The 19,038-nt window shown below is 40.3% G+C and overlaps 1 protein-coding gene across 3 annotated transcripts in view; it reads right to left on the bottom strand.

Moving 5' to 3' along the window:
• Positions 1-3,456: 3,456 nt before the first annotated feature.
• Positions 3,457-19,038, bottom strand: part of NSD3 (nuclear receptor binding SET domain protein 3) — a 101,140-nt gene continuing 85,558 nt past the window's right edge. For all 3 annotated transcript variants that reach the window (XM_061593530.1, XM_061593531.1, XM_061593532.1), the window contains 5 exons: positions 17,687-17,803; positions 15,313-15,454; positions 13,541-13,647; positions 12,951-13,155; positions 3,457-10,692 (listed from right to left, as the gene is read on the bottom strand). In XM_061593530.1, coding sequence (XP_061449514.1) covers positions 10,451-10,692; positions 12,951-13,155; positions 13,541-13,647; positions 15,313-15,454; positions 17,687-17,803 — 813 coding nt within the window. In that variant the 3' untranslated portion in view covers positions 3,457-10,450. The remainder of the gene's footprint in view (positions 10,693-12,950; positions 13,156-13,540; positions 13,648-15,312; positions 15,455-17,686; positions 17,804-19,038) is intronic.

Here is a 19,038-nt window from a genome sequence, read left to right as displayed (position 1 = left end):
TACTCATAGGAATCTTGTGGTTGGTATGGTATTACATTTAGGAAAGTGTTACTGCCTTTTGTGTTGTTTTTTTCCTATTTCCATTTCACATATCTTTAACCTCACTCCGTTACAGCCATAGAAGCAACAGCAGCATATGCAAGATAATTAACTCCCATTAGTGATAAGAACAAGAATTTATAATTATTATTTCAATTAAAACAAGAGGCTTATCAATACTTTGAAGAGGACCAGATATTTATTTTCTTTCTGAGCCCAGGACTGGGTCTTTCATGATGCCCGGGGGGGGGGGGAGCAGGAGAGTAGTCAATAAGACAGACATCCTGGCATTGGTAATCTAATTAGCAAGGTATGTGTGGGGTTGTTGCACACTTCCAGGCCCAGTTTCATTTTGAGTAGGGAGGTAGAACCTGTGTAGATGTGGCTGATCAAAGGGAGAAGAAGTTTTGAGTTAAGCAAAGCTCTGCTTTTATAAAACCTAAGAAACAGATACTTTGAATGTCTGAGTGCCTGCACCAGTGGAATACTGGAGGAACTTGTAAAACTTGCTGCAACAGTATTTAGAACTGACCATGTGGTGTGAAAGACTCCTTTTCCTAACATTTTGGCTTCTTGTTTTTCTCCACCCACCACATCTTTGAAATATATTGTATATGGTTAACCGTACTGCTGCCCTGACTTACTTTATGTTTGTTGCTATTTTGTGTTTTTATTATGTTTTTATATTGATTGTATATTTTTATTGTTTTATATTTGTAAGCTGTGCTGAACTCTGTTTTTAACAGCAGAAGGGCAGGATATAAATCCTCTCAATCAATAAATATTCCATAGTGTTGGAAACTAGAGTCTAGGCATTTAAGGCTGAAAATGTTGCTTTTTAAAAAAAGATTTCTCACATCTTTCCCCAATTTTTGGTGGTAATTCCTAGGCACAAATACAAAACAACTGGACAATCCAAATATTAATATGCAAATAATTTGCATAATATGCAAATTAGCCTGCCCTGATTTGTGGAACTGGAATATGGCAACCCTAGCTGCAAGTCTCAGCAACTTGATTTATCAGGCCAAGCCCGGTCAGACTTGGGATACTCCTACCCCAGCTGATGACTAATCCATCCCTAACATCTAATTATGTTGCTCCTCTCTCTATTCCCAAGCCATATACAATAAAATTTCATAACATCTGAGTCCAAGAATTCCAGCATTCTGTGTGGGGTGCTCATTAATAAATGTTCTTTTTTGGTGGTCTTCATAAAGTCCCACCTGTAGAAGATGGTTAAATGGTGACGAGCAGGCCAAACCTCGCAAGTCTAAATAGGAGAGGCCTACCCATCTGGGCCTACATCTCAGGCTTGTGTCTTTGACAACTTCGCAGAAACCGCTTTTATTAATCCCATTTCTTGAAGGAAAGGGCCTTAAGACATGAGGCCTTTGTATATAGCCTCTGCAAAGTGATTCCCCCAGTTAAGAGAGCTTCTGTGTACAACACACACACACATGGATATGAATACAGTAGGGCCCCACTCATACGGCCGGTTATGTTCCGGACCCCCGCTGTAAAGCGAAAACCGCTGTAAAGAGGAACTGATTGAATAGAATGGCGTGAGATGCCTGAAAACCGCCGTAAAAGCAGAAGAAGCACCGTATGAGTGGGGCTTTGGTCTAATTGCGTCTAATTGAGACCACCCCGCATTAGCAAAGCACCTTAAAGCGAAGCGCTGTAAAGCGGGGCCCTACTGTAGTGTTTTTAGTCTGTGGGCAACATCTGTGACACTTTGCAGACTACTTTGAAGCAGCAGATTTTGTGATTCACTATGTCATGCCTCTTAGGCTTAGTGCTTGTTTGCTGACACATCCTAACAGACAATCTACTGTGGAGTTTTTTTCCTTTCTGGCTTTCCAGAAAGGGGGAAGTTGAAAAAAATAAATATTAAGAGAAACAAAGTTATAAAGGTCTGGGTAGGCCCCTGTCAAAAAAAAAAAAAAGGAAGCCTGAGGAGAATCTTCCAGACTGCAGTAAGACAAGGTATAAAATTGGGGGAGGGGTCCTCTCATGAGGTTTTTGGAAGGCTGGTGTAGAGTCAAATCCAACACAAACTGCTTTGCCCTCCATTGAAGCAGAAAAAGGGTTTGCCCCAAACTAGTATCTGGCAATTTCAACATAGTCAACCTGAAAAAAGGGTTGGACTTTGTTTACCACCTGTCTACAGTTGTACTCAAGGTGGTATACCAGAGTACAGTTAAACAACCCAAAAGTCACACAAGCTCTCCCTTCAGAATCTCATTCAGCTTCTACACTGTTCCCAGGACCCCAACCTGCATCTTCTCTCCCAGCCCCATCCTCCACAAACACACAAGCCAGCCCACCTAAATATTTCCTCATCCCTCCCCCCCCATTATTCCCCTCAAGAATGCATCCACATGCAGCTATCCCCAATTTCTTTTGAGGTTGTCCCATCTTTAAGCACACCTTTCATGCTCGCCCGCGGGATACTCTCACTCACTAAAATGCCCATTCTCTCTTCTGACTCGGCCTAATATCCTCAGGTCTCGGGAGATACTCACCAATTCAAGCTTCCATTACTCCCCTCAAGTAACAACTCAGAATTGTCTCTTTGTGTTCTCTGCAAGACACAAATTATCTCAGGATATTATTTTCCGCTGCACCAACTCTTCATTATTCTCATAACATCGCAAACAGCCCGTTCCCATTTTTCTTTTGAGAGCTGCCTGCCTGATAACAGTCCCATCCCTTCAATATTCTTCCTCAACTCCTCTGCGAACCTTGTTAGGACACCTCCCCAGAAAACCCGAACTCCCATTTCTCTCAGGACTTTAGTGCCCTCCATAGATGAATCCCCATTTTGTTTTTAGGAGTCTTTCCCAGGTTTCTAATGTTCTCCCCAGGAGCTCTACCTCTTCCTTCACCCTGAACCCCATCCCAATATTAACTCCACTGGGGAAGAAGGTGAAAACTGTCATGGAACCTCTCCATCTTTTCCTTTCCAATGTTGGAAGTTGTTCTCCTCAAGTCCCTTGGAGCATGAATCTTTGTTTTGCATCTAAGTTTTACAAAATAAAGCACAGATTTGGCAGCGAACCATGCAGAGCCTTCAATTCCTTCAGGGAATTATACATATTGTCACAATTATTGTATGTGGCAGTCTAGCAGTTGATCTTAGTCTATACCTCATGCAATTCTCTATACTCAAACTGTTCATTTACACTGAAATCCTTTGCACTCCCAGAAACTCAAGCATGCAATGTCCTGGCCTTTTACCCCCAGGCATTTCCCCATGTGTTACCTGCAGTGTACTTAACAAAAGCCATAACAGATATTTAGTTCTAGTAAAAAATGCTACTCACAATTATTTTGTGAGTAGAAGCACTGAAGAAAAATAAAAGTCAGATACTTAATTGGAACATTCAGAACAATTTATTGAAGTCAACCTCGAGCAAAGATTTAATCGGTGGAATGTCATTTTAAAAATCTTTCCAAATTAATTCTCACGGAAGCAAAAACACATCTGAATTCCAAAGTATTTGTAAAATAAAAAAGGCAACATCTCAGTAAATATACAAAAATTATATGTTCCTACCATCACTCACATTCAGTAAGAAGCTAAAATATTACAGGCAATTCTAGATACACTATGACTAATAAACAATGAGCTATCTATATACAGGTTAACCAAGCTTTATCGATTTCACACTATGCAAGAGAACATAGGCCAAACAACAAAACCCTCCAAAATGTTGTTTAAGTCTCAAAGTCTACGCAGCAACATCAAGTCATAATACATTAACATCCCCATGGAACACCCCCAGGGAAAAAGTAACACAACTTATTAAGTGTTGAGAGCTTCTCTTTGGGTATGAGAAACTCCTCTAATATATTGACTTTAAAGTGAGTATCAATGATTTTGCTATTCTCTGGTGATTTCTGTTAAAATAACATTTCACAGAATCTACAAAGTTTGGTACATAGTAACAAGGTCTACAGAAATAACGATTCTACAAAGTCATTGCTACAGATAAGAGTACACAGGGATGGAGACAAATAGTTGGTACTGGTGTCCATTGTGCAATATCACATGTGTGGGTACAAATGGATTTTGTCTTTTCATATAGCAACCTCAGAATAAGCACATACCCTTATAAACAATAAAAAGACACAGTCTTGTTACTAGCCAGTCATAATAGCTATTTTACCATCTTGGTTTTCAATAGCAACACAATTTTTTGTTTAAGAAAACAACAGGGGACTTGGAATGGGGAGGGGGGATGACACAAACTAGACATAAATATGAATGAATAAGCAAATATAGTTTTCATCCAGTTCTTACTGAAAAATAATTCCTTCAGATGTCCACTAGGGGGATAGGTGTACAGGAAAGAATTCAGCACACTGACTTTCTTCTTTCCATATGTAGGAGAGCCCAGCAGTAAACACACCACACTAGGTTCCTGTGCACAACTGCCCTTAGTATCACTTATGGAAAGCAGTGAATTGAGGAAGAGCTTTGGCAAAGTGGCAGTATTTTTCTTTCAGTTAAAATGAAGTTAACATGTGGATAAAAGGATGCAATCCACTGAGCTCTGCTGCTGGGCACCCTCTGCTCCTCTCAATGAAGTTTGTATGGTTTCTGTACAAATCCCACTAACAGATATGGTACAGACACAGCACCAGTGCTTGCCAAATTGTACTCTTAGGCTTCTGCATGAAAACAGCTGCATAAAAAGTTTGCTTCATTTCCTCCTACCCTTACCCAATTACATCTGCACCACAACTTGTCAACACAACAAAGGACAAGAAGATGTTGATTTGCCCAACTCCATCCCCTAAAGCTATCTACAATACATCCAGGAGTGTTTTGATAAGTGCAAATATTTTTCCTGAAATGCATGAAGGGGGCAAGAGAAAGGAGGGCTAACCAAATGTGGAAAAGTAAACACCTTGGCAAGTCATAATGCTGATGTCTCATACAACTGTCCTTTTTCTTAAGAGCATAGGAAAAGGAGACAGTAAGTCTTTTCTGTTTGCTTTGTGACCATGCCATGCAACTGAAGCAGAAGTCAATTTCAGATTCAGTGTTAAGTGGAAAAAGACTTTCACAATACCATATAAAATATATAAATAAAACACAAGCTGTAAAGTAAGAATGGAAACAGCTTCAAGTACATTAAACCCTGAATTCAATGAGGCAGAAGTTCCAATGTTAAAGTGACTAAATTCGTACCAGCGGCAGACATTCCCCCCTCCCAACCCGACCCATAACGTCTCAGTATATACAGTCAACTATGGTTAGAAGGTCATTGCCAATGATATTCTAGTAATTACATCTTCCCAACACCATCTGTGTATGTTAGAGGCAAAGAGTCCAAACATAAAGACCAATGAAATACCCAAGACCCTTTTTACTTCATGTTAATACAAGTTCTAAAGGGCAATTTATGTAATACAGATGCACACTTAAGGGCTGCTAATACACTATTAAGTGTGTACTTGTATGTACTAAAAAAAAGCACCACCCTATAGTACATACAAACACTTGTTCACCAATAGCAGCAGACTTGTGTGTTCACATAATGCAGCCACAAGTCACACCCATGTCTGGAGAAAAATGAAAAAGTAATGCAAAGATTAAAGTGCTGGTGGATGTTCCCAAGAGAAGAAAAAGGAATTAAATATCAGCCATTTCTCAATGCATGACCAAAGGAAGGTTACAAATTTTTTATGTTGATTTGAAGTGCTATTTCACATGGCATTTCCGAATTGTCCACTCCTTGTATGTGCTGTGAACACCGTAACATTTGATGAGAAAGCTACAGGAAAAATGTAGTGGGCATCCTAGTCAATTGCATTTCCCTTGTGTTTGTCTACAGACACGCCTCCTCTTTAAACAATTTTCTTCATGAGACACTTAGTTGACGTCCAGGGAAACATGTACAGTATCAAAATAGTGGCCTTTATTGTTCACTGGTCTTTTTGGAATAGATGCAGGTATTTTATATCCATGTGCCTGCCAACAAATTAAGTGTTGCTTTGTGGCAGTACACCTGGGTCATCAAGAATGCAATGTGAGAAGCAGTCCTAACTCTCTAGTAAATGTCAAGATGATAATTCAGCCAGAAGACTTCCTCATTCTACAAGTAGGAATCCTGAGCTGAAAGCATCCTCCACTCTTTAATCCTAATGGCTAAGGTAACAAGAACAGAAAGGTGCAATATTCTAATGGAGCAAGTCAGCAGCTATACCACTTCCTATTAAGGTGCACATTCAATGGAGTAAAGCAAACGTTACAAGCTTGACACAGCCCAGATTATCACTTGAGCATAGACTCCCACCTATGAATTTGTACTAAAAATTAAGCCGCACTGAATTCATAGTGCAAGTCTGTTTATTCAGAAGTAAGTCCCACTGTGCTCAGTGGGGTTTACTCCCAGGTAAATGTGAATAAGATTGCAACCTTAACAAGATGTACTTCAATGGCAAGAGGGTATAGGATTGTAGCCACAGTGTCATAGCCATTTGTATTAACTGCTTAAAGAAAATCTTCAAGCTTAAAAGTCATTAGGTAGAAATGGGGAAAAAAGAGAGATAAAGTAACAGTGCTAAAGTCCACTTTTTTGCTCAAGATAAGCACACACAGTGGGGAGGAATGCCAGTTTACCAAACACACATTGCAAAGAAAGTCAGACTTTTGACATGCAGGCCTTCACAGTTAACACAACCCAATAAATGGCATTGCTTAAACCGCTCAGTTAAAGAGAAAGGGTGACAAAATCTTTAGAGACCAAAAGAGAAACAGAAAAAAAGAGAAAAATTCACAAGAATATTAAATGTTGCTTATACAGGAACACTTTATAGTCCATAATTAGTATTTCTATAAAACCGTTAAAAATGTCAAATAGATTACTGTTGCTCTGCATTTTTAAAAAGAAGTCTTCATGCTGCTTTTCAACATTGTTTTTGTTTTTAAAAACCAAGTGCTAAAAAGTTAAATAATGAATAATAAAAGTTTAAAAAACACTCATGGTCTGCCCTGCTAATATCTGAAACAGCTTTATAAAGAACTTTCGCAGGGTTCAAAGTCGAACAAAACAAAAAAGGTATCATCCAAATAAGATACCTTTTGCTCTTCTAAACACATTTCAGTACATAGAATAATTAGCACTGTAAAGTGACATGGCAGTGGAATGCCCATTTAATCCATGGACAGGGCTGGCTTGCCAACTGGGTTGAATGATATATTTGCCTTGGATACTGACCCTGCAAGGCAGGGTGGCTAACCTCCGGTTAGGAGGATTAACCCAGCCCCCAAGCTAATTTTTCTGGGCCCCATAGCCTTACCATTTTGGTGGTTATAGACAAATAAAATTAAGACAACCCAGTGCTGGAATGGTAAAGCCCAGTACCCTGATGGAGATGCAAACTGCCCCTCCCCGTATATCAAATTGATCATATGGTAACTGGAGAGGGGACGATATCCCCCCCTTCAGCTGAGGAGGGGCTGAGTGCCTGTGTATGTTTTTTTGTGTGTGTGTACGCACACACATGCAAGTGTGTGAGACGACCACACCTACTGCTGGCATGCAGCCCCTGAATTGTGAAAAGACTGCGCTAAAACCATGTGTGGCAGCTGAGGGGGTAAAAGAAACAGCATGGGAGGAAAGAAGAGGAAGATTTGTGAAAGGTACAAAAAGGTGGGAAGTAAGATAGGCCTCCTTGTACTCACTTCCAGCAACCTGTCCAGTTAACTAAGCACATAGGAACCCAGAAAGCTGCCTTATATTGAGTTAGACCATAGGTCCATCTAGCTCAGTATTGTCTACACTGACAGGCAGCAGTCCTCCAAGGTTTCAAGCAGGAGTCTCTCCCAGCCCTACCTGGAGATGCCGGGGATTGAATTTGGGGCCTTCTGCATGTAAAGCAGATGCTCTGCCACTGAGCTGTGGTCCATCCCCAAGAGGCTATAAACAGTGCCTACAGCTGCCATCTGTAGTAGCTACATTTCAAAACCAACTGTATCCTTAGCAGCATCTATAGCCTACAACAATTAAGATTTTTGGGACTGGCTATTCCCCCTGAAAATGCACTGTCAGGAGAACTGGGCACTGACTAGCTATTTCCATTTTATCACGTGACAAGGGAGTGTATGGAAGAGAACACAAAGGAGTGAATATATATAGTGCTTGCAACATTCTGTGCCCATCAGCTTCATGAAGTGGGCAGAGCAGCTCTATAAAAATGTGGCAAGGAAAGCACTGGCCCTGGAATTTTAAGATTAGGACAAAATTCTCTTCCAAAGGATTTTTTCCACCCTACCTCAAAGAAAAAAAATTGTCAAACAACACATTCAGAAAACTAAAATCTAAGTTTAGTACACAAGAATAAATTGTAGTGTTTTTTCAAAATTCCTTTAGCATTGCCCTTTAGTTTAATCAAGTGCTTGACAACTTCCTATAGTACTATACCACTGCTCTTCAACCTTGGGTCCTCAGATGTTGTTGGCTAAGGTGGTTAATGGGAGTTGCAAGTCCAGCAACATCTGGGGACCCAAGGTTGAAGAAGTGCTCAGTCAATTGGCCCACAAAGATAGTCAGGAATATGCAGGAAACCTGCACAATATTCAGGGGGTTGCAGAAAGAGTCAAACGGAACTGAAGCTAGCTTTACAGACGTAGTGTGTTGAATTATTTTTATGCCTTTACAAATGAGGAAAATAAAAATATGCATTTTCTTTTCCCTTAGATCTGCATTTAAAAAGCAGGAGGGAAAGCATATCAGAAAAGCTGAGCCAGGAAACCCTGGCATAACAAGAACTGGTACTGGCCGGTTTATATCTGAAGTTGAACTTTTTCACATAAATCAATGCACAGTTAAATTAGGTACCTCTGGAGACATTTAGACAGCACCCACCATTGGGAGAAAGTGTAATAAGAAACCCAATACCCTCTGGGATACAAACGTTCCTTTTGTAAAGCTGAATGCATCAGCACAGGCCTATACCCTGTATAGTTATGGAAGTACTTTTTAAAGAAAACTAGGTGGCCAGTCTAACATAATGAAGAGATTTCATTTGACCAAACCACACACCAAAATAAATTATAGAGTCCCAGCACAAATACTCAAATGACACAGCATTCTAGCTCCTCTGAAAGCAGAGGAAGCTTGGACCAACGAAACAAGCCTATCAGATATTAGCAAGCATCCCATGAAGCTAGCCACTGACTGGTCATCTAAAATGAACACTGAAAGCCAATTCTGCCTCTCAAATTTAAAACAGAAAGCATAATCAGAGCCTATGTTAGTGAAGGCCTCAGATGGCCAGGTGAGAGGTCCTGCACAGTACATGATCATAAAACAAGTGGAGCCCACAACCTGTGAATACAGATCTTCACTTTGACACCCCCCATACTATGGCAAGACTTACAAGAAGTAAGGAAAGCCTGTTCCAAATGCTTTCTGCTTAATCATAATTTTCATGGCAGAAATGTGATTTATGCATAATTAAACTGGATAGTGGGCAAAATGCAAGATACTCCCAGGCTACCTACAGCCATTTCACACAAATTTAAATGGATTATTATGGGCACAACCTGCTAACAGCTTCTCCTGCATAAGCACTTTTGAAATGAAGTGAGGTTTCAAACACTGCATGATGAAAAGCCCCTAGTGGGCGGTACTTTTACAATTTGCTGAAAATGTAGTGTCAAACAGAATGCATTTCAAAAATAAGTAGATCACAACTAGTTTCCTGTGGGAGAACTTCTGGTATCATGATCATCATTCACTCAATTAAAATAACATATACCAACCTCTTGCCTCAAAACTCTTTGTTATGGTGAACGTACTGGAATGAAGCCATCTCGCTGTCAACTGCCACAATAAGCTTTCGTTCCAGCCCTAACAGATTTACCTGAAAGGATACTGGTGCGCAGAGGCTTTTTCTCATATTTCTAAAACGAGACAGGGAAAAAAAACACTACAGATACATACATAGATAGATACCAGGCTGGTGTTGCTACTCCTTTTCGATACACTGACTGTAATAGGACCATAAATCCTCAAAAGTCCATTAAAAATTAAATAAATAAATATTTTGCTGTTTGGTTTCTACACTCAGAGAACATACTTTAAACATGATTTTTTTTTCAATGTCAGAAAGGTTTCCTCTTCTAATAACAAAAGGTTGCCAAGACACTTCTTTCTGTTTTTCAAGAGCCTGAAGGATGCACTCAAGGACAAACGGATCAGAGCACAGATGCCACAGGCTGTTAACTGCCATACAAGATCAGATGGTCCCTGTTTGAGTTCCATGGAAGCAGTTCCAAAGACAAAAACTGAGGGTGCCATGGCACTTTACCCCAATTCACAATGATTTGCCACTCAGTGGGTTGTGGGTTATTGGGTTTTTTGTTTTGTTTATTTAGGGAAAGACAAGTTTATCCCTTTGACTCTTCCTCGGGATTCTGCTGTTCCAACCGGCGTTTGATCTTGCTCCAATACTCTGGTGCCACTGGTGCCTTAGGGTTGTGTTCAGAGCAGCATGGACGCCCATCCAAGACTGAGGCCACAAGTGCCCCTTTTTCATGATCCTTGCAGTAGGAATGAGGGCAGAACTCACAGAACGAAGCAGCAGGGCTGCTGCAGATGTCACACTGGTGCCATGGACATTCCCACTTTCCTGAAACAGTAAAAAAAGAGGCAGGGGGATATAATAGTGCAGGCATTAGAAAGCAAATATCCTGCCACCCAATTGCCAAAACACACTTATACCCAAGATACACTTTGGAAATAATGGTAAACTATGGCTTGCCATAAAGAAGAAATAATTAACTGAATCAGAGCACTTCAGGGGAGCAGGGGGGAGAATACACATGAAATCATAGTTTGTTCATGTAGTGCCAAACCATAGGTGCTCATTGTGCCTGACCATAGCCTTAAAGTCTTCCATTGTGACTAATTCTGCAAATCTTGTCTTATATTTTAATAAGACTCCAGAATACGTGGCAAATAACGTGACTTCTGAAAACAATCTAGTTCTGGAGAACCTTTGGGAGGGACTGAAGGTAGACCCTGACACTGATTTTATGTTTTCTACGTTAAATTTTACCTTTGTAATTCCTTTAGTACCAATCCCTATATATATGTATATATGTGTGTGTGTGTGTGTGTGTGTGTGTATATATATATATATATATATATATATATATATATAAACTTAATTGTGATTAACCAAACAGAGGTTTTCATTGTATTAACAAAACGTTTCAGCTTCCACCTTCATCAGCTGCCAACATACAAATGCTGTTACCAAGGTGGCAGTTATAGAGCTTTGAGGATGGAATGCTCAGAGGGGCTTCATTTGCAGAAGCTAAGTAGTGGTGGTACTGTCCTCCAGGTTCAGGCCATGTGGTGCCAATGTGTCCAGAGAGTAAATCCAAAAGTTCTTCCTTTTAGTCAATGCTGCTGGATCTGCTGGCATCTCTATCACTGTAATGGAAAAGTCCAACAGGCTGTGACTCTCGATGTTAAAATGCTTTGCAACTGGTTGCTCCACTTTTTTTGTCAAGATTGCCGACTTGTGGTTCCTGAAGCGCGTGCGTAGGTCAGTTGTGGTCTTTCCTACGTATTGAATATGACATCCTGGTCTTTTGCACTCGATGATGTAAACTATATTGCAGGACCTGCAGGTGATGCTCTGTTTGATGTAATATGTCCTGCCTGTCTTAGTGCTTGTAAAAGTGGCTGTCTCCCTGAGGTACACACAGGTGATACAGCGTTTGGAGTGACAAGGATGAGTCCCTGGATTGGTGATAGGTGGCTTAAGCACAGCTCTCACCAACAGTCTGCGCAAATTAGGAGGTTGGCGAAATGCTAGAACAGGAGGCCTGCTGATGGCAATTATGTTCATATATATATTTTAGGTGATTAACGGAATCCTTATAGGGATCCAGAGCAAGCTTGAGTGAAGTTCTGTTTGTTGCTTTCAAAACTGTCATATATATGAACGTAATTGTGATTAACCGAACAAAGGTTTTTATATTAACAAAACGTTTCAGCTTCCACCTTCATCAGCTGCTAACATACAAATGATATAGTATTTTATGTATTTTAATTTCTTTTAATGGTTTTGTGATTTTACCACTTACAATTTTATTATGTACATGTCCGATTTTATTTTTGTAAGCCACCCTGAGTGCCCTATTATAGGGTAGAAGGGCAGGATAGAAATATTTTAAATAAATAAAATAAATAAAAATAAACATTCCACTAACATGATAATTGTACTTCTAGGTCACCTAAAGGGTAAATTGAAACAAGTGTTTTGGAAATAGTTCTTACTCAGAGAGGCCAAAATAAGTACATTTCATTACTAGGAAATTTCCAGCATCCCTAATATGTATTATTGACTTCATAAGTTCTGGGATCCTGCCATAATGTCAAAGCTCACTTATTATATTAGGAAGAGGGGCATATGATAAATTTATTGAAAACTTGTCTTTATGAAATAGTCTACATATTAGCGAAGTGACAGCATTAATGGATTAGAAGATAAAACATTATTGCACAAACATTCTTTAGTCCCATCCAATGACCAAGAGATAGAATGTTTTTTATCGCTTCTGCTCTGTTTTGAGAAAAAGCAATCCCAGTGTCTGCTAGATGGATAAGCATACCTCCTGCAAATTCATGTAGACCAATGTTTTCAAATTTTTATTAATACTAGATATATGTGACTGCACTAATCACCATCATCATACATACTTGGGATAAAGAATGTATGCCCCTCCAGCTGTTGTTTGAACAACTTGTTTCCTAGCTTTCACATACAGAAAGCTAAACTGAAACAGGAAGACAATGTATACGCCTAATATTTTTACATAGTCCAGCTCATGGCTCCCAAGAAGAACTTGCAAATGAATGTCAGAAGGCACCTACCAAAAGGTGGCTGTGTCAAGTTAAGGCAGAGGAGGTGGTATGCTTTGGGACAGTCTTTTTTGTCACACATGACCAATTCACCCCCATCTCCACACTGGAAACAGTTGTCCTCATGCATCTGCTTCTGCTCTGTTTTTATCTTCCGCTTCTTCTGCTTCAGCTTTGCATTCTTTGCTTTTTCTTCATTTGCTGTTGCACATGCCGTCTGGTAGACGCAGGGAAAAGTCACAGTAGTACAGGATTAGAGAAATGCTACCATGAAAAAGAAGAGCCAAGGCACACATCCCTACCCCTCCTGCTGTTTCTCAGGGCTCAAACATAGACACCTGAATAAACAGGCATCCAGTAACCAAAAAGAATACATCACCCAAACTGGTCAAAGATGTTTAGTACTAGCCCAGTGAATTTGTGTGTGTGTAAGTGTGTACATGATAACAAGAAATAACAGGAAAGAATGGGCCTGTTTCTCTTCACCAGTGAGCTTCACTACATACACTGGGGAGATTTGGGCATCCAATGTGACATTACGTATGAAGGTTTCTATTTGGTAATGTTGTCCCAGAGGGCTTTCCCCCCCTTGCACAACTAACCTTTGGCCGCACTCCTAGGAATCCACTGCAATTATCAGCTCCACAGTGGCATTCTGTCCTGCCATTCCCCAGGCAATCCAAATTATAGTTAAACGTTAATTCCATCCCTGGAAGTTCAAGAGAAGCAGTTTACAAGCTAGCTATTTGTGAAATGATGTCAGCATCAAGCATGCTTGCTTTTATACTTCAGAAAAGTATGATGTACCAAATCTTAAAACAGGCTGGCCCAATAGTCAAAATATTAAAAATGTGATTGCTACCGTCCCACCCCCTGCTGTGGCTCATCAAGGTCAAAGAGCATTTCAGTCAAGAAATTTCTAAATTGCCCTGGTCTAGTGGCTTCCAATGCCCCCCTGCTTGCCTGTCCTATTTCTATGGCAGCACCAGGCCCACCCTCCTCTCCATGCCTCTCAATTGATATTGAATCTCAAGGTCACTTCACACCTTATGTGTACAACAGATACATATCAGCATGTGGTATGCAACAGGTGAATTCCACATTTTATTTTTATTTTTAAATTATGTGTCCACAGGGTGCATGACACTAGTGCCCTCCAGATGTTGTCAAATTCTAACTCTCATCATCCCTGACTATTGGCCATGTTGGCTGGGGCTGACAGGAGTTGGAGTTTAACCTGAAGGGCCCCACTTTAAGACATAAGAAGAGCCCTTATGGATCAGATCAAAGACCCATCCAATATCAGCCTTCAGTTCTCACAGCCAACCAGATGCCTATGGGAAGCCCACAAGGAGGACCCAAGTGCAACATCACTTTACCCACTTGTCCTCCCCAGACACTGATACGCAAGGAAAGCCACCACTAATGCTGGAGGCAATACAAAGCCTTCATGACTGGCAGCTATTGATAAGTGTTATCTTCCATGAATTTGCTGAATCCCCTTTTTAAAGCCATCCATGTTGATGGCCATCACTACATCTCATAGTAGTGCATTCCACAGTTTTAACTATGGGCTGTGTGAAGAAATACTTCTTTTTTGCCTGTCCTGAATCTTCCAACATTCAGCTTCATTGGACAACCCCTTCTAGCATTATGAGAGACTCTACTTTCTCCGCACCATGTGTAATTTTAATATACCTCTATCATGCTCCATCTTACTTCTAAAAAAGAGGCCCCAAATGTTGACTAGTCCTGCACTATGAGAAGCAGTGACAGACCTGAGGAACCCATGATGCATACATTCAGTGTGTATGTGGTAACAAAAAGGCAAAATGGCAAAAACCATTGAAGACACTTTGTAATGTGTGTGCAGCTACCCTGTAAGGCTGTGCTTTCACTGTAGAACATGTTAGTTATTACTGACACTCCTTTGCCAGCACCATCCACTTGAGGATTAGAGCTGTTACCTGATTAAAATATTCTAAAATTTCTCAATTAAATTTGCCTATGAATAAAACAATACTTTGCATTCTCCTCTCACACGTTGGGAAATACTGTCTCTAATATTGGCTTGCCATCCATAGATTTTGTAAATTCTTGTATTAAAAGTTATCAACAATTTAAAAAGATCTATTCCTCTATTAATCAGGGATATTTGTAAAAGGTTAAGCTAACCAGTTAAATACTGTTAGCCTAACTTACATTTGACCTTAAAGACAGAACAGCAATAGCATTGTTTTTAGATGGAATCCAGAAGTTTATATTAGCACTATAAGCAACCATATATAAACACTAAGGATCCAGAAGAAAAAGGCAGCAAGGAAAACTAGCAATACAGAATAATTGGCATTAAACAATGCCAAAGCACGCTCACCTGCAGGAATATCACAAAGAGCGAAGAGCCCAACTCGGACATCCCCATTCACTGTCCACTTCTGAGTTTCACAGTTGGGGTTGCAGCTGTGGTTCATAAAGCGAGAGTAATTCCCCTTTGGGCCAGCATCTATTATGCGGTCCTTCAAAAAGACCAAAGAACAGAGAGTCAGTAATATGCCAAATGTCTTGAAGTTTTAAACCTCCAGAGGGTAGCTAGGTTCATCTTGCTGGAGCAAAAAACAACACCCATATTCTGTAATACATCTTCAGATTATAAGAGCTGCCACAAGACTATTTAAAGTTTCAACAAATCTATTTTGCCAGGTAATTATTACATAAATTAATTGCAAATAACACGCCTGGAAAAAGAGTTTAGGCATAAACCGATTTGGGTCTACATTTGTGTTTTGGGGCCGGTTAGTTTTACAAAGTCACCTGCTTCTACTACATGAAAAGCTTAGACAAATTAGACAAATTCACTGAGGACAGGATTATTAATAGCTACTAGCCACGATAGTTAAGGTCTACCGCCATTCTCGGAGGCAGAATGCCTCTGAATGCCAGTTGCTGGGAATTGCAAGTGGGGAGAGTGATGTTGCACAGATTCTGCTTGCAGGCTTCCCATAGAGGCATCTGGTTGGCCACTGTGAGAACAAAATGGTGGACTAGTTGGGCCTTTGGCTTGATCCAGTAGAGCTCTTCTTATGTTCTCAAAGCTAGTGTAGAGTAGCAGGTAAGAGGCTGTATTAGGAAGGCTATCAGTCCAAACCCTACCTCAGGTTGGATGGAACTAGATGTGAGAACAGCCAACATCTTGTCAAATCCCCCCTTCTTTCTTTGTAACGTGTCACTGAGGAAACATGTGACTTGGTAAATCATACTGTTTGTCTCATCCCCACCAATAATGTGGAGAAGGGCAGGGAAATATATGAGGCATATATTTAACTCCATGTTACAGAGACAAGAGGGAGAGCTCAAACATGGTTGCATTCCCCCCCAGAAATCTTCATGGGGGAAGGGACCATATTTAGAGAAAGACAATACCTATATATAGCCCAGTGGCAGGAAATATTCTTTGCATGCAGAAGATCCTAGGTTCCATCTCTAGTTAAACAGCCAGGTAGCAGGAGATGGGAAACATCTGTGTCTGAGACCCTATAGAACCATTGCCACTCAGAGTAGACCAATAGTTTTCAACCTTTTTCAGACTTGGAACCTAGCTTTGGGCCAAACATGTGTTTGGGTATCCATTTCTTAATTATTTTATCATATATACCACATATTTGATAATACTGCAATTGTAATTAATGTTAGGTCAAGATGCGACAAAATAGTGGGTCCCAACTCAACAGCTGAAGACCAATGGATTAGACACTGCTGGCCAAGATGGACAAGACGTCTGAAGTGGTATGAGGTAGTTTCCTATTCCCTATTACATCTAGTTCAAACCTCAGCCAGGAGGTCATGAAGAGCCTCAGCTTCAGCCCCCGCCCCAGCTGCACTATGAAGAGAATACTGTCTTACCTTTCCAGGTAGTTGCATGGTTTAATGATACGTGTAGCAGTGTGAACAATTGAAATGTGTCAGCTCCCTATGTAAGTAAAATTGGTGGCTCATATAGGCTTTGGGGTGAACAACCGAAGCACAAAGAAAAATCCTGGTGGATATTTTTTTTTAAATCCCTGTCACCTCCCACCCCAAACCAGCTGGGACCAAAAAGAATGGCACACGCATGCTGCTGCCACCATATGATGACACCAGACAATAGCACACAAGCTGTCAGTTGGGAGCTAGGATGAACGGGAGCAAGTGACCTAAAGCATAAGACCTAAAAGGGATTGGGAATGGCTTGGGGAATGTGTGCCTGAGGGTGTGATTTCTCGTGGTTTAAAGTATTGCAGGATGGGTGGCACAGAGATGAACTTGGAGGGCAAGCGTCCTCCGATGCCAAATCCCTCCTTGCCTTTTCTCCTCCCCCTTTCTTTTACACAGTTCCCCACTGGTTGCATTTCAAACTCAACAAATAGTTGCCCTTGTCACTCCCTCTGAATGAGTGGACTCACAGCTAATGAGGTCTTTATGGATATCTCACTCCAGTTTTTAATTGCCTGATTCTCACATATCAAAAAGTTACTATCACTATACTCCCTGCAGGGAAATTATGGAGCAGCCGAGTGGGGTTTATTTCACACCCTTTGCAATGTACCTCATTGTGGAGACACAGTAGCTACAGTAGATTAGCATGTCTTCTAGCAGTAGATTTCACTGACATTTTGTTGACATCACAAGCATAACACATTTTAAACTGAGACAGTACTATATGAATCAATACCATATATGTACTCTAGATCTAGACACTGTCCTCTTTTTACCTTTGTAACAGTTAACATATAAAAATTGGTCACACTATTCTCATGGGCACGTTTGATTCGCAATCTGCATTCTTCCTCATCAATTAGTTCACCAACGTACTCATTGACAAATTCACCCTGAAAGAATTCAAAAGAAACGCATGTTTACAATTGGTGACATTATTGCAAGACAAGGCCCTGGTAGGAGACAGCTAGCGATGCAGCAGAAAAAGAGACCTCTCTTCAACTTATGCTGCTAAAATGAGCAATGTGGCCTTGGAGAAGCTAACCTCAGTACATAATCTGTGAAAAAGTTACAATGCCATCACAGAGTAACAGCGAAGGGGCTCATACGTTAAAAATAAAAAAGCATTCTGGATGTTGTATATACACACATCTGTGAATCAGCAAGCAAAGGGGGCATCAAAGCATTTGTAGTGGCTTAAGACACATATGCCTGCATTAAAAAAAGGGAAATGAAGCTACAGTTCCTTCTATAGTTATGATCCCTTCCAATTTCTGATTCCAAAAGACTCTGGCTGTAATTCAAAGGACAGATATTTAAAAGGACTCAAGCATGCATAATTTCCTACTGGATAACGGCCTCTGTACTTGCTGCCATCTTTGTTAAATTGTACATATTGGGAGAAGCTTCTGCATTGAAACAAAACAACAAAAAATAAGCTGCAACCAGTGTTTTGCTTCTTGTTAAAACTTGAGTATCATCAGTGGCCTCATTAGAAGAGGCCATTGATGATAACTCATATTTTAACAAGAAATAGTTTTTCAAAATACCTAAAGTCATGTTTTGTAGAGATTTATTCTCTCCCACCAGGTCCCATCTGCAATCAATCATTAGAAAAACATGTAATATTACCAAAAGAGGAATAGACAACTGGCTCTAGTGACAAACCAAATTTTTATTAACCATTAAGTTCGTTTCCAAGTTAAAACTGTCATTAGGAGGTAGCTTCAGGCCTTCTAAAACCTAAAGAAATATGCTTCTACTAAACATGTTTAATTTAAAATATTTGTTAATTGCCCCAAATCAAAAGATTCTAGGAAGGTATATAAAAAGTGTGAACAAAAATGAATTCACACAATAAATAAATGCTATTTAAAATCAGGGAATAAACATAAAATACAGTGACACAAAGTCAAATTAAAACCCAAACTAAAGAGCAAATGAGAACAAAAACTCCAGCTAAAATCGGCTTAGGTCCAGACTATTTGTCAGACTGTATCTGCCTATATGAACCTGCCCGGGCCTGAGATCTTCAGGAGAGACCCTTCTCACAATCCCAACACCCTCACAAGTGTGACTGGTGGGGGCACAAGATAGGGCCTTTGCGGTGGCTGCCCCTAGGCTCTGG

Source organism: Rhineura floridana, chromosome 12 (assembly GCF_030035675.1).
Source record: "Rhineura floridana isolate rRhiFlo1 chromosome 12, rRhiFlo1.hap2, whole genome shotgun sequence".
NCBI lineage: Eukaryota > Metazoa > Chordata > Lepidosauria > Squamata > Rhineuridae > Rhineura > Rhineura floridana.
Note: the sequence above shows the minus strand (reverse complement) of the source record. Positions and strands in the feature narration are given on the sequence as shown.